The sequence below is a fragment of the Nomascus leucogenys genome, chromosome 4, assembly GCF_006542625.1.
Source record: "Nomascus leucogenys isolate Asia chromosome 4, Asia_NLE_v1, whole genome shotgun sequence".
NCBI lineage: Eukaryota > Metazoa > Chordata > Mammalia > Primates > Hylobatidae > Nomascus > Nomascus leucogenys.
In genome coordinates, this window is record NC_044384.1 from 65,720,296 (window position 1) to 65,735,821 (window position 15,526).

General features: G+C 41.4%; 1 protein-coding gene and 1 long non-coding RNA gene across 3 annotated transcripts in view; one reads left to right on the plus strand and one right to left on the minus strand.

The window, feature by feature from the left end:
• Positions 1 to 11,468: 11,468 nt before the first annotated feature.
• On the minus strand, positions 11,469 to 12,494 carry LOC115834755. Its single transcript, XR_004029658.1, has 2 exons — positions 12,352 to 12,494; positions 11,469 to 11,710 (listed from the first exon to the last, which is right to left on the minus strand). It is a non-coding gene; the product is annotated as an uncharacterized LOC115834755 (long non-coding RNA).
• Positions 12,354 to 15,526, plus strand: part of ARHGAP28 (Rho GTPase activating protein 28) — a 190,037-nt gene continuing 186,864 nt past the window's right edge. The window contains exon 1 of one of the 2 annotated variants that reach the window (XM_012506403.2): positions 12,354 to 12,575. In XM_012506403.2, coding sequence (XP_012361857.2) covers positions 12,400 to 12,575 — 176 coding nt within the window. In that variant the 5' untranslated portion in view covers positions 12,354 to 12,399. The remainder of the gene's footprint in view (positions 12,576 to 15,526) is intronic. The other variant, XM_030810730.1, reaches the window with a different exon arrangement.

The following is a 15,526-nucleotide window of genomic DNA, read 5'->3' on the forward strand; positions in this document are numbered from 1 at the left end:
TGTATTGTTCTAAGCATATGACTCATCCAGTCCTCACAACAGCCCTATGAGGTAGGTCCCATTATTACTATCTTCTTACCATCCTCTCCACTTTGCATAGGGGAAACAGAAGCCCAGAGATGTTAGCTTGCCCAAGGTCACAGACCTAAAAAGAGATATAGGTGGGATTCAATCCAGGTAGTCTGGCACCAGAGTCTAGGGACTTAACGACTCCAGGCTGCCTCTTAATCCTCTAAACTAATACTGTGAACCTGGACAAGTAACTTAACATCTCTGAGCCTCCAATATAAGGAGTAAATGATACAATACTTACCATAGTGGATCCTCAGTAAATAGCTGTGATTGCAATATTTGTAATTGTTTCACAACTTCATGCCATCAGAATTCCTTCTGAGTGGTGCTTGGTAGGTGGGAATAAATGAGCTTATGTTTACAAACAGCTTTGAGGATTTGGAATGAAAGTTGGATACTAAGAATTGTGACAGTTTGTTCCCTAAAAACAAGTAACACTTTTGTTCCTTTATACAAAGAAATAATGAATCATAGTTTGGACCTGATGACTTGATTGTGTCTCTCTCTTTCACCGTCATATGTAGGATTAAATGATCACTTGAGGCTTGGGCGTTTTAAAAAAAACTCTCTAGAATTGACTGAAAAGAGGCCTAAGATGATGAGATACTTGAGAAAGAATTATTATACCCTTTACCACAGTGCTTCAAAGAATTTAAAATCTCTTTGTTCTGAATTTATTTCAATGGCCAATGGTAGAAAACGGTACATTTCCTAAATTATATGAATACCTGTTATCTACAGATCCCAAATCTGATCCAAATGAAATATAAATCAAAAGGTAATTTGGTAGCAATTTACCTAGGCAACTTAAGACATTTAGAGTCTACTTCTTTCATAATTTTTTTATTTCTGCATCTGCCCCATTCTTTTGAATCTATTATCCTCTACAGACACAGGACAAACTAGCTACTTCCCTCTCCTTTTCTGGTTTTCACCTCCAGGTCCCCTGGCAAAGAGGAATGTGCTCAATGCTGGGGCATTCCTGAGGAGAGTAATTTGGCTGCAGCCATTGAATGGAAAAACCACTGTAATTACTTCCCTAACGATGAAACTATAGTACTAGGGGGTGGGGAGGATACTATATGCAGCTCTCCACTCATTGATTGATTGATTGATTTACATATTAAACATGAGTTTATACATTATACATTTCTTGAGAGCACATATGGCAGACACTATTATGGACTCTGGGGATACAAATGCAGTGAAATAACATTATGAGGTTTATTCACATGCTTTCCTTTTTGTATTTCCCAATATCATATTATTCCAACTCACTCAGAGGTTAAATTGCTTTAGTATGGATTCCCCAAAGGAAGGAATTACGAACAGACAAAAGTAGTCTATGATCTTTTGGCTAGCAGGTGCCAGAGCAGTGATCAGAATTGTCCTCTCCCTCCAACAGAAGTTTTATTACTAAAGCAACTGTCTAATTTTACCTTACACTCCTGTCTTCAAAGCCATTCCAACTGGCTACATTGCACAACCCCATAGGCACAATTTACACATCATCAAATTATCAAGTTTTGAGGCCCATTGACATGCTGTCCTATGATTTTTGAGTTCTCATATATTTCGAGAAAGCCACAGTAAGGTATCAGTCCTGTACTTCCATTTTCTAGTGTCAGTCCTGTAGTTTTATTTTCTAGTAACTACAGTACTGTAGTTACATTTTACAGAAGTAGAAACAGAGGATTAAGTGGGAGAGGGCTCCTTCATTCATGAAGTTGTTATTTAAGCCTACTATGTACCAGAAGCTATACTGAGTGTGCCTGTAGCCTGCTCAGACCCCATCCATAAATGCCTCATCTGGAATGCCGGTGCTGTGAGAGGAGACGTCCTCTTCAGGACCATGCCAATGTCCCGACCTGGTGACACTGAGACGTTCAGGCTTTCCAATACTTTTTTGAGCCGAACAATAATCAGTAATAACTAGGTACATCCCTGAATAATGTTTCAACTGAAAGACATCCATTTTCTGATTATCTACCTAATTCTGCCCAGTTTCAAAATATGACTTATGTTAACACAGTCATGACCTTTTCTGTAGAAATATTTATAGTCTTTGGAGTGTACTAAAAAATATTTACTGGCTGACTAATGGTGACTAGAATTTCTTGAATTCCCCTGGAATCTCCTCCAATAGGTATTGCTAACAAAGTAGAAGGTAAAATAACAATTTCATGTATGCATAGCGTAATAAAAAGAACTTATGTTTGTTTAGCATTATGTACACAGCAGTTTTACAACTTATCCTTTTCAAATCGTGGCCAACAATTCTGTGTGACAGGTATTACCATCTCATTTTACAGATGAGAAAAATCAGGTCCCAGAGAGATTAAGTAACTGCTCACAGTTAAACACAGCACAACTCCTATATCTGTCCTGCTCCAAACCCTGCCTTTCACCATTTTAACCACCCCTTGTGTAAGCTTACTTTCAAATTATACTTTCAGCATCTTCAGATCCAGGTGACTCAGTTCAGGTCATATATGTCTTATTGAATGATGCAGTCAGCCACATTTGAGGCCTGAGTTAGCCGATGTGGATTTGAAGCTTCCTATTCTCATCACAAAAATCCCAGGTTTGTTTGATTTATCAGCTTTGTCAGGCAGTTACCCCCTCCTTATTCAGGGCCATGTGGAGGCAAAACTGCAAAATGGGCAGGTGCATTCTTTCCCTGTGCATCACTTCATCTCACCCTCTGCAAGCACCTCTTCCCTTTCCAGATCTTGGAAATCTTTACCATCTATGTCCTGATTATGCCTTTTTTCAGTGCTTCCAGGCAAGCCCTGCCTCCCTGAGGCTTCACCAAATCCTGCTCTAGTAAATACTGTTAATGTGTTGGCTTCTATTCCTGCTCCCTGAAATCTCCGAGGTGTCAACTTAGGGACTTTCTCCCTCATGGTATGTGATCTTGGGGCCTGTCTTATCATTAACAGCAGGGAAGGCAGTCCCTGAAGACCACATGTCTTAAGACTCAGTGACTACCAAGTGGAGGCCTAACCACAGCCAATCTGATGCAATTCTGGTACCCTGTTTCCTGACAAGAGGGAAGCAACGATAGAAGAAAAAGTTAAAATTTGTTAATTTTGTAAGAAGCACCCTGGCAAGATTGTGTTCTCATTCCTGCTCCAAGAGTTGTCTTTCAGTTTTGATCTTCAATCCTGTGCTATTTGTCAGATCTTTCTAAAACATTGTTCTTTGTTTTGGTTAATCAGAAATGTTTCTTTGGTTTACAATCCAAGAATGATCATAATAAACCTTCCCTCCTTGTTGGTAGACCTGCATACTGCATGTCCCAAAGCCTCTCACTGTCCTCTTCTTCCTTCATTGTCTCCTACTGTGCTCACCCCATCACTTGCCAGGTCAGGTGGTCTGTCCCTCCCCAGGTGAACCAGAACAAAGCAGGCAGCTGATCTGTAATAATGAGCTAGTGACAGAGAGAGGGGATTGCCAGGGTCCTTTCCCCAGCTTCCCCTCTGAGACACCTGTGTAATTCTTTAAGCTAAATGTCTTTTCAATAGCTATTTAAATTCCATTTATCTCATCTTGGACTTTGTCTTAGGATTCAATTTGGGACTTAGCATGTGGCCATTTATAGTTGGTTTTCTTCTGCCTCAGACCCTAGTGTACACTCTTCTCCCAAAAAGGTTGGGAAGCCTAGGAGATGTAGGTCAGAAGAGCTGAGTGAAGACCAGGTGGTGCAGAGCCCAGGAGGATGCCTAAAAGCATAAGCTGATTCTGGCGCTACCTTGTTTGACACCATCAGTGGATTCCCCATCTGAACTCTTGGATAAAGTTTAAACTCCTCACAAGGCATTCAGATGCACCAGGGCCTGGCCTCTGCCTGTCTCCAGCTTTGTCTCTAGGGTTTTCTCCCTTACACTTTACTCTCCAGCAAAGCTAAACTAAAAAGGTTTCCCTGTACAGGCTTCACTGTCTTTTTTTCTCTGTGCCTTTTTTCCGTCTGTTACCTGCCTCTGGAATGCCCTTCCTTACATAGCCTCAGCCACACACACCTACTTGTGAGCTAGCCAACTGTCATTCATCTTTTAAGAGCATCTCTAACATAACCTCCTGGGGAAGTGTGTTATTTGATGACCTCCTACACCAACCTCTTCCCCGCTTGCGGAGACCTAGTTAGTCTGTGCTTTCATATTCCTATTCATCTTCATATTCTCGGTGCTTAGCATTGTAGGTATGAGTGATAATTGTAAATTCTTGGGATAGATGCGTGGGTGGATAGATGGGTGGATGGATGGATACATGGAAGAGTGAATGAATGAATAAAGCCTTTATGTAATTGTAAAAACATGGCATTGCAGGAAATATTCCATATTGTAAGTACTTTTTGACTAAAACTTTATGCTATGGCTGGTCTGTTCCTTTCCTCTACCCTGCCTGGGTCTATTAGTAGTGATTCATTTCCAATCAATAATGATTCAATTTATCTGTAGAAGTCACTTAAGTAACTCAGTTATGTCTACCACATAAATAACACAAGTCTTGACCTGGCTGGCTGGCTCTCGTGGAGACATAATCTACTTAACCCAATTACCAAATTGATCAAAGATCCCAAAACAGTTAATGAAGAAAAATAAGCCCTGGTTTCTCTTTAAAAATAGATGCAAAGAAAGCAATAGGAAAATCAGAGTAGTCTAGAAATTCTGTGTCATCATGAGAGCACCCAGAAAATAAATTTAACTCAAGTAGTGCCAATACATTTTGAAAAATATTTCAGAGTAGCAGATCAAGATTTACCAACTGACTTGATGATGAAAGATTTACACACTACCTTTTAAAATACTTGTCTCATTATTTTCTCTTTATATAAAATAAATGCAACTTTGTATTCATTCCCTCTAATTTAAACCAGTCTTTCCAGAGGACTTGAGGGCACTGATAATGTATGTAAGATGGAGGATTTTCTGTTTGTTTTATTTGTTGGTTTCTTCTTTGAGACAGGGTCTTGCTCTATCTCCCTGGCTAGAGTGCAGTGGTGTGATCATGGCTCATTGCAGCCTCAACCTCCTAGGCTCAAGCAATCTCCCCACTTCAGCCTCCTGTGTGGCTGGGACTAAGAGTACACACCATCACACCAGCTAATTTTTAAATTTTTTGTAGAGAGGGGGTCTCCATATGTTGCCCAGGCTGGTCTTAAACTCCTGGGCTCAAGCAATCCTCCTGCCTCTTGCCTCGCAAAGTGCTGGAATTATAAACGTGAGCCACCCCACCCCACCCCACCAGGTGGAGTTCTGAAAGCAGAATTTGCATGTTCTCTTTCGTAGGTAAGAATTGTGCCTTCATTTCCTGCAAGATAGGGCCAGTGACTATGTTCCCTCAACCCTTCTTGCTAAGACAATGTCAGTCAGCGTCTGCAAGGACTCATGAGGCTGCAGCTGTTTTCCTGTTCTGGTATGAAATGATTATCCTAGCAGCAATTTTGCCAGATAAGCAGCCAAGGCCACAAGAAGCACTTTTCCTTTGTCCATGTTAAAGTTTTGCATAAATGTTTTGTTTTCATGCCTTTCCTGATGGGGTTAAATGGAATATCTCCATATTTCGTAGTCCATGCAGCTGGTGGCACTTGGGGGCCAGTGTTTGTGAGGCCTCCCCAGGTAGGTTTCATCACATAAATTGAGTGTGACTTATCTCTCAGCAAAGGTTGTGAAAAACCTTCGGAATCCCTGGGTCCAGATGCTTTACTCTTGAGGGCTGAACTCAAATCGTACTTCCAGAAGGGCTGAGACAGAGGACAGCTGACAAGGGAGAGTGAAAGACAGAGAAGGGAACCAACATCTACTGAACATCTAGGATTTGTTTAGTACTGGAATAGGTGTCTTAAAGATGTGATCTCATTTTAACTTCCCATCACCTCTTTGAGGAGATATTATTGGTCTCTGTTTTTCAAATTAGGAAATGGAAAAAGAGAGAAAGTAAGGTGACACAGCCAGTAAATAGTAAATCATAATCAAGCTCAAACTCAACTCTGTCTTACTCTCTTTTGTCTACCACTCTGCTTCCTGTTTATTTAGAAAGTGCAGTCTTTGTGCACTTGTGATTACCTATTTCACTATTCTCTAATGCTTTATTTATATGTATCCACTGACAAATTTACAAGGCAGAATGAAAAACTGAATTATCCTTCAACACATTGTAAGAGTAGTTGATGACAATAATTATACACACACATATATTAAGAAACAATAATTCTGCCTTAGTAATTTTGAATTACCTTAGTATTGTGCCTTGAAAATACATGTGACTCCCTTCCTTATTATTTTCATCATCATCATTACATGCTAGTGATATTTACCCTCTAGTATACTAAATAGGTTTATGTAAAGCTACCATAAAGAAACATAAATAAAATCCTACCTGTTTTTTTACATTTTACAAGAGGAATATATTTTGAATCTCATCAAACCTTTCATAAAAAAGAAATATAATACTTAAGGACCTAAATTCAGGAGCCAGATTTCCTGGTTTGAATCCCAGCTTTGCCACGTCCTAGCCTGCGTAGGACGTGGGTAGCCTTGGGAAGTTACTACAGCCAGTTTCTTCAACTATAACATGGAGCTGCCAGCAGTGATACTTATCTCACCTCAAAGGCTGCTGCGAGCCTCTCATGAGTTGATATTCTGATGTCTTAAACAGAACCAGGGACATGGTAATTGTTCAATACATGTAGGCTGTTTTATTTCTTTTGCATGTGAAAAAAACAGGTCTACAGTTCAGTGACTTTCTTGGGGTGTCATGTTGGTGGCAGAGTGGGTATTGACATCCACGTCTCTCGATTCCCAGTTCAGTGCTGGGCACTGTATGACATCCAGAGTAGGACAGCACAGGAAACTGTAAGTTTCCCTCTATCTTTGTCCTTACTCCAAATAAACTGAAAATGCTATCTACATGTACACTCTCCAGTGTTGGGCAAGTTTCAAGTTTAGCTTCCCCAGAGCCATCATTTACTCCACTGCCTGGCCAGCTGTCACAGCCCTGTGGTGTCATCCCCTAGCACACTGGATTCCAGCATTGTTTGGAATGCCAAAAATGCTAACAGACTCTATTAAGTCTGAATTTTGAAATCCAGAAACTCTCAAATTTGAATCCTTTTTCATAACTCATTTGACCGCAAGACCTGTTCAGGCCTGAACTTTTTCAGTGACAAAACATCTGAACTGACATGAGGCTATTTTATAATTTGTATTTGACCCTCATAGTGTGAGGGACACTGCCCCACATCCTGGGGCAGCGGGATACATATCAGTCAGGGTCTTAGCAGAAAGAGATGGGGCACTCAGCCCAGGTGAATAAAGAGAGTTTATTAAAGGGACTATTTATAAAGGCATGGCTGGAGCGAAGGAATCCTTAATAAGGGATGCTGCAGAACAGCAGAAGGAGTGAGTACTACATGCACCAGGAGCTGTTACCACCCCAGGATCAGGAGGGCCAGGTAGAGGCAGGAGTTACCTGAATTTGGAGAAAGCAACATAGCAGAGGGTTGCAGTCAGGAGTGGTAGGTAGAAGGATCTAACGTGCAGCAAAATAGCAAAGAAGCCTGGGAAGTCAGTACCTAACCTTACTTCCCCCTCCCTCTAGATCTTCTGCTGGTGCCTCTCTTTAGTGAACCCTCCCTGAAGCCAGAGGCAAGGGAGTTCATAGATGCAGACCACATGGTGAGCCACCCAGGGTATCAAGCAGGGTAGTGAGGTTGGCAAGTGGATCTGGAGGCCTAATGGAAATAGCCTGCATGGCATATTCTATAACGTCCAATATATGCATTCTACCATCTTTCTAAAAGCCAAAAACTCAAGAATGCTTAAAAGAGTTGTATTTTATTAAGTCAACAGCATATAGATATATTTGAAAAATATTAATACACACATGTCAGCTTTTTTTTTTTTTTTTGACAGAGTCTTGCTCTGTTGCCAGGCTGGAGAGCAGTGGCACCATCTTGGCTCACTGCAGCCTCCGCCTCCCGGGTTCAGGAGATTCTCCTGCCCCAGCCTCCCAAGTAGCTGGGACTACAGGTGTGCATCACCAGGCCCAGCTAATTTTTGTATTTTTAGTACAGACGGGGTTTCACCATGTTGGCCAGGATGGTTTCGATCTCTTGACTTCGTGATCTGCCCACCTTGGCCTCCCAAAGTGCTGGGATTACAGGCGTGAGCCACCAAGCCCAGCCACATGTCAACTTTTTTTTGGTTTGCAGTTTTAGTGCCATAGAGACTTATGAGTCATTTATAATAATGCTTTGGTATTGGGGCTCAGAAAACAAAGTGAGGGTCTTAGGAGTAGTCTCAAAAGTAAAAGTTTTTTTTTTTTTTTTCCTGACCTTTTTGCTCCTAGTGTCCCAGTCTCATCTTCTAGCCATAGAAACTAGAATCTCTCTTTTTCAAGGCAGGTCGTAGAAACCAGAATCTTTTTTTCCCCAAAGACGGCCATAAAACCTGAAAACATTGCCCCACTTTTTCCTCCATTGTTCTGTGTAAAAATTGGACATGAAGTTATCTGACTTACTTGTTTGACTGTAGATTATAAGACTCCCCATTCTAGAGAGAGTCCTGCCCCATACCCTGAAGGAAGAAATGCATGCTCAGAGAGGCCAAGAAGGATCAAGACAGACAGGCTTTGCTGGGTTTCTCCACTTAGTCTCTTAGCATTAGATAATATTCTTTTTGTCCAATCATATTTCTGCATGGCTCTCCATACTGTATTGAAACTAAGCATAAAAATCGACAATTTCCCCTATACTTTTGGGTCTTCATTCTGAAGGATCCTGTGTTTACACATTAAATACATTTTTATGCCTTTTCTCCAACTAATCTGACTTCTGTGAGTTAATTTTTCGGTGAATCTTCCGAGGGCAAAGAAGTTTCCCTTTGACCCTTATATTTGCCTACTCTGCAAGGTTGAAACTACTGCACTAAAGAGTATTATCTCGTTCATTGATTCGCTCATTGATTCATATGTTTATTCTTTCAACAAATATTCCTTATTGAATGTCTGCTCTGCAAAACACTACAGGCTCTGGGCTATAAAGACAAAAACGACCCTAGCCCTTCCAGTAGCCTACAATTTAGTAAAAGACACTAATTTGTTGGAAAATAGTAATACAATCTTGAGTTAGCAAGTAATTTTCATCTCAAAGCTATCTTGCTGGTTTGGGGTTCTATTTTGAGGTAGGTTTCATGGCCATATCTGGGCTCAGTGGAAAAAAATGCTAAGATCTGTTAGCAACATCTGACGTGGGCGCAGCCGTGGAGAATGCACACAGCACAGTGTTTGCCTGACTGTGCTTTAATAACATGGTCGAATGAAATTATTTATTACAATGAAAGTAAGAGCAATTTCCACAGAAGGGCAGAAGGAAGATTGCTTTGAATTAGGAACACCTGGGAGGCTTTATGGTGGTATATAGAGGGTTTTTCAGGATTTCCAGACAAGAAATAATAGGTAGTGGCAAAGACAAAGTAAGATCACAGGACAGGCTGGTGTAAGTGGGCCACAGGGCCTTGGGGGTGATGAAGTACTAGGTGATCAAAATAGATTAAGGAGAGGCCATACTAAGGAGTTTGGACTTCAATTTGTAGCAAGTGAGTTACAATTGAGGGCTTTTGAGAAGAGGATGTTCTGCATTTTAGGAAAATCACCCAAACAGCATTTTGCAAGGGAGTGGGGCTTAAGAGGAAGCTGATGGAAAGTAATCTTTGTGAAGGAAGGATGGCAGCTGCCTAGTCAGGAGATGGTGACGAGAAGGCAAAGACATTAGCAGTAGGAATTCAAAGAATGGTTGGCAGACATTTTGAGGAAGAAATGACAGATTTGATCATCGATGGGAGGGAGGAGTCCAAAGTGAAACCAGGGTGTCTACAATGTGAATTCACAAGAGGAGGAGGGCTCCATAGCTGGCAGGATGGGGCGTTACTGCAATGCGGGGCATCTAGAGGCTGTGCTATGGTCAAAATGTTTACAAGAAAAGACCTTGCAGGTATTTCATATTGTGAGTCTGTAGTTTAGAAAAATAAAAGAAGAATGTTCCATGCCCAGAAAAAGTTCCACTACTATAATTCCTTATGGTAATTCTAAAATTCTGTAAGATAAAAATTACAAGCTTTTATGAAGTTTGGTGTCAAAACTTATTGGGTGATAAACCTGACCTGAACAAATGTGAGGGTATCTATAGACTTTATCCTACTCAAAGTCAATATTCATTTTTTTGTTGCGGAAATAATACACTTAAATGTACAGTACTGTCCCAAATTTACTGGGCTGAGGGTTTTTATATTAAATGGTGCATGCATCAAATTATCATTTAAAAATAAAAAGTGGATATAATTTCTGAAATGTATCTGTTCCCAAGGTTTTAGATGAAGAATTGTGGATATATATCAATACCTACAGTGGTTTTTTAACTTCACATTTTAAGAAGGTATTGTCTTAGTTTTATGCATTGGCATAAAGCACAGTAAATAAACAGATGCCTCTTTTTATCTGAAAATTTTGGAGAATAAAGCATTCTTTGTGTCTTTTCCATACACTCATGCTTAGTAAGTATCTTTGTCCATAAAATTGGGATAATAATACTACCTACCTCATAGAATTGTTTAAACAGCTAATGTACACCACCTAACACATAAGTATGTTAGCAAATTTAGTCATTATTATCTCACCCCTTTAATTAATAAAACATTTTTAAAAAGCATTTTGGATGAAAAACTTGTTTTCCCAACCTCTGAAAGTGCAATGAAAATAAATGTGTCCCTTCTTGATGAATGTAAAGAGCAAAGAGTACCCCCATTTCCTGAAAACCTAGTATGTACTTGCTGCTTTAATCCCATGAGATGAATGTTATTTTCCCCATTTCACAGATGCAGCAACAGAGATTCCGAGATGTTAAGTAGCATGATCAAGTTGCCCTCCAGAAGGGATAGATTAGCTTGTCTTTCCACTTCATCTAGCTCCTAGAGATGTATGGAAGAGACAGCAGATAAAACACATTGTCCGTGTGAGTAAAACATTCACGTGGGCCTCTTCCTAGGCATACTTCTGGTTACTTTTTAATCAGCTATAAGAATGTTGTTTTTCCATTTGTGCTATTAGTCCTATGTGGATAAGGACATACTTCAGACTCAAGATTTCTAATGATACCCCTTTTTATCTACCTCGAACCAGTCCCTACATCCTCCCCCACCAACAGTAACTTCTGGAAATAACATCCATTTGGCCTATAATAATAAAGTCTAATTTTCAGACAAGCTGCAAACGGTATCTGTTAATTTGATCATGATTGGGAGGAGGAAAGGGATGTGAGAGTGAGGTAAGAGTCTGGTAGTGGCGCACTGAGGGTGTGGGAGGGAAGCATTCCCTTGGTGTAAGAGGGGATTACCTGACCCAAAAGGAAATCAAGTTTATTGTAACTTGACTAAGTAAACAGCAATGTAATCCAGTTCTTCAATTTTTGATGTGGATGCTATAAATGAGAGAGTGTCATATTTTCTCCCTTTCTTCCCTAGAGCACACATTTAAAACCCGGCCTCTCTCCTCAGCCTGAGGTATGGTTTCTTAGTCTCACTCCTGGCAGCCAGGCAGGAAATGTTCCCAGCCACAGGATAAGCCTCCAGTTGGAAGAGGGCTGGGAGGGGGAGTGAGAAAAGGAAAAAAAAAAAAAAAGAAACAAAGAAAAACAAACTTTACTAGAGCCGCTAGCAGGAGCCCCGAAGGATCCCGGCCGGTTTCCAGTTTCCTAGAAGCGGGGAATCACACCTCCCCCCGCACTCCCGACACATGCGCGCACACTCACACACAGGCGCACACACACAGACACACGGGTGCGCACACACATGCACAAACGCACACACAGGCACAAACACACAGGCGCACACATAGGCACACACACACAAAGCGCGCACACATACAAGGCACACAAACACGCACACACAGGCACACACAGACGCGCGCACACACGGCACACGACGCCGCACACACAGGCACACACAGACGCGCGCACACACAGGCACACACAGACGCGCGCACACACACAGGCACACAAACAGGCACACACGCACACACAGACACAGGCACAGACGCGCGCACACACACAGGCACTCACACACAGGCGCGCACACACACACACACACACACACACACACACAATGCCCGCCCCCACTCCAGCCCGTGGGCGTGGTTCCCAGCGTCTGCGAATTCGCGCGCCCGGGGCGGGGCGGGCCTGCCCGGGGGCGCCTGACAGCGGCGGGAGAGAGCGGCTAGTCGCACCTCGGGCCGCGCCGCCCAGCTGCTGACAGCCTCCCGTCGCGCCGGCCCATGCTGGTCCCGGTCTTTGTTCTGGGGCCGGCGCCGAGACATGCGCGGCTGACGATGGAGGTGGAGGACTCGGGCGGCGTGGTGCTGACTGCCTACCACTCGTACGCCCGCGCCCAGCCCCCCAACGCCGAGTCGCGCTGCGCGCCCCGCGCCGCAGCCAGCCACCCGCTCAGCAGGTACCCGGAGCCGCTCCCACCAGGGCGGCGCAGTCGCGCTGGGCTTGGGGGGTTCTCCGTGCAGCTGCGCCTTCTGCCTGGGCGCACGACCGCCGTCACTGGATTGTTGTTTCAAGTTTTGGTGGACTAGATGAGTGAGCCTGGGGTTCTTTGCATTGTCTTTGACTGGAGGTGGGAAACGCTCGAAGGCTCCACCAGCTTGGGCTGAAATCTTTGGCTAGCAGAGATTAGCAGCAGGATTGAATTCTTGATACGATTTGAGGATAAGTCATGTGTATATATATACCTCATTTCGGCCAAAGTTGCCTATAAAATATCGGGAAATTAAAAAATATTCCAAATGAAACACAAGCAGCACATGAAAAGAAAACATTAAAATGCATAATCCTAAATCCTCAGAATACTCCTTTTGAGAGCTTGTTCAGTAACTGCATGCCTGATTTAAAAAGTAGGTTGAGAAATTCTCTAAAACGTACACCTCAGTAGACTTTTAAAGACAATTTTATTTCTACATGTTAAAACCTTTCAATTGTATAAAGGCATTGGTGTCGTTATTTGATTACTGCTAATGTCAACTCTATGCTGTCAATGCAATTATATTTCCTTTTGGTCAAAAGTCTATAAGCATCTCATCCTGTATATTTCAGGGATCTATGTTAAATTACTCTATCAACCATTTGATGAGTGATCAACCATTTGATGCAAGATCAAGGCCAATGAGACTTTCATTAACTGAAACAAAAATGTTTAAGTGGGTAGACAAAAGTAGTATGATGAGTGAGATGGTTTGATATTTGATACATATTTGGGGGAATTTTTATTTGTGTAAATGTGACTATCTCATTGATGAGTGCTTTTCTTTACAAGGGGGCAGTTTGAGTGGTGTGTTTTCATTATGTTTATTTTTAATCATTTCTTTTATCTCATACTTTTAACTTTAGTTGTGTGATAATGATTACTTCTGTTTCCTAATTTAATTGATTGTGATTTTAATTGATTTCCTAATTAACAGATTGTGACTTTATTTCAAGGAGTATCTTTTTGGCTAGTATCCATGAGAAGAACAAACTACATTGGCAAGAGATCTATGTTGGGCTTGGCTAACAAAGAAAATGTTGTTTCTTTCAAAAACAGCAGGTTGAGTGGAATCTCATTTTTATATAAAGATGGTGGGAAAATAACATTTTTTTTCCAGCTTTAGGAGTTGTGCATATACTTTTAAAGGCTCCTTAAAGATATAAACTGGCATTTGTCTTTAGGGTATTTTCTTTTCTAAACATAATTATTGGCTGTAAGTACTCAGATTATGACTAACTAAATGTGTGTGTGTGTGTGTTTTGATGAAAAGTATGGGCCAAGTTTGTCCATTTCTTAAACGGTTCTAGTGTAGCTGTCCTGTCTATGTCTATAATTCCCAGCAGCTGTCTCAGAGCGCCAGCCAGATTGTGCCATTTGGGCGATTTGAAACTACATCCGTTTCCAAAGCAAACTAGAAGCAGAAGTTCTATTAACTCAGCATGTGGTCTTGTGGAATGATAATACATGAGAGCAAGCGTTACATGTCAGAGCTAGTATTTCACCTTAAGGTTGCCAATTAGATTCACGTTGTTCCAAGTTTGCATTTTTGGTGACTGCCCTGCACTCTGTCTATGGGAGCCTTGGTACCATTGTTCCTCTGCTGCAGGACCCCCTGGTCCCCTGCAACCCAATCACAAGAGAATAGCTTAATTCCTTGGTTCCCAGTAGAAAAGCAATCAAAAAGAGGTTCCTGTATTTACAAAGAACCAGAGGACACCATTAATCATAAGTCTGATAACAGAAATAATCAGGCCCAAGTTATTAACCTTTGACTCACTAACTAATGATCAATACTTCCTTTCAAGCCAAGAAGCAAGATCATATTGTTCTACTTCTGAAGAAAGCACTGTCTCTTTCAAGAATACCCTTTCCTTTAAATTGCTTACACATTTGTAACCTATTTGTGGAGCAATGACCAGAATGGCACTAGAAAGCGTGGACTTTTGTATCTATCATTATTTTTTAGCTCTTGGTGGCATAGGTTCAATTCAAAGCAAACCATTCTTTTTTATTTTCCAGACCCCCACTACCCCTGAGTTTATATGTTTTTAAGGTTTTTTTTCTAGCCTTTTCCCAGTAAAATAGAATATAATATCTTTCTATTTGGTCATTTTTTCCACTATGATATCCCTAGAGCAGTATCTGGTACATCGTAGTAGCCCAATAAATATTTGTTGAATAAATTAATGAATTCCTGCCAAGATTATAAAATAGCCAAGATAAAGTGGTGGGATTTTTAACTGCCAACCTCAACCTGTTTGTACCTCCATGGCCAGCAACGTGTTAGGCATTTGGGTTACAAAGATAAACGGGACATAGTCCCTGCCCCAAGAATGTGGCCCTTTACCTTTCAAATCAGCAAGACTTTGAGAAAAAAAGAGGAAATAAGTGACAATATTTCTACAACAAGATATAAATCTGGATTTTTAGCTAGCCATTTAAAAAAAAAAATTGAAGGACCCAGCAGCTCAGGCCTGCCCTGCTGCCTGCCATCCCTAGCTGAAGCTGAGCTGCTCCATCATGGGGGCTGCTGTGCTTGTTTGCCACACTCTCCCTGTTTCCCTTCAACACTGAAGTAATTTCTTTTAGGGCTGCTCATTTTATTTTATTTTACTTATTTTATTTTGTTTTCATTAAGTAGCCAGTGAAATGTACTTGTCAGTTACTCAGGCTTGAGGTCAGATTGGCAGACCCTGACTCTACACCAATTACTACAATGTGGCCTTGGGCAATTTACTTCCGCTGCTTAGGATATTGACTAACGCAAAGGAAGCCCCAGACATATTAGCTGTACCCCTACCGTTATCACTTTTAATCAGGTGTTGTTGCTGTAAAGAGGAGAGTCAAACATTTTTGATACTTGCATCACTGTC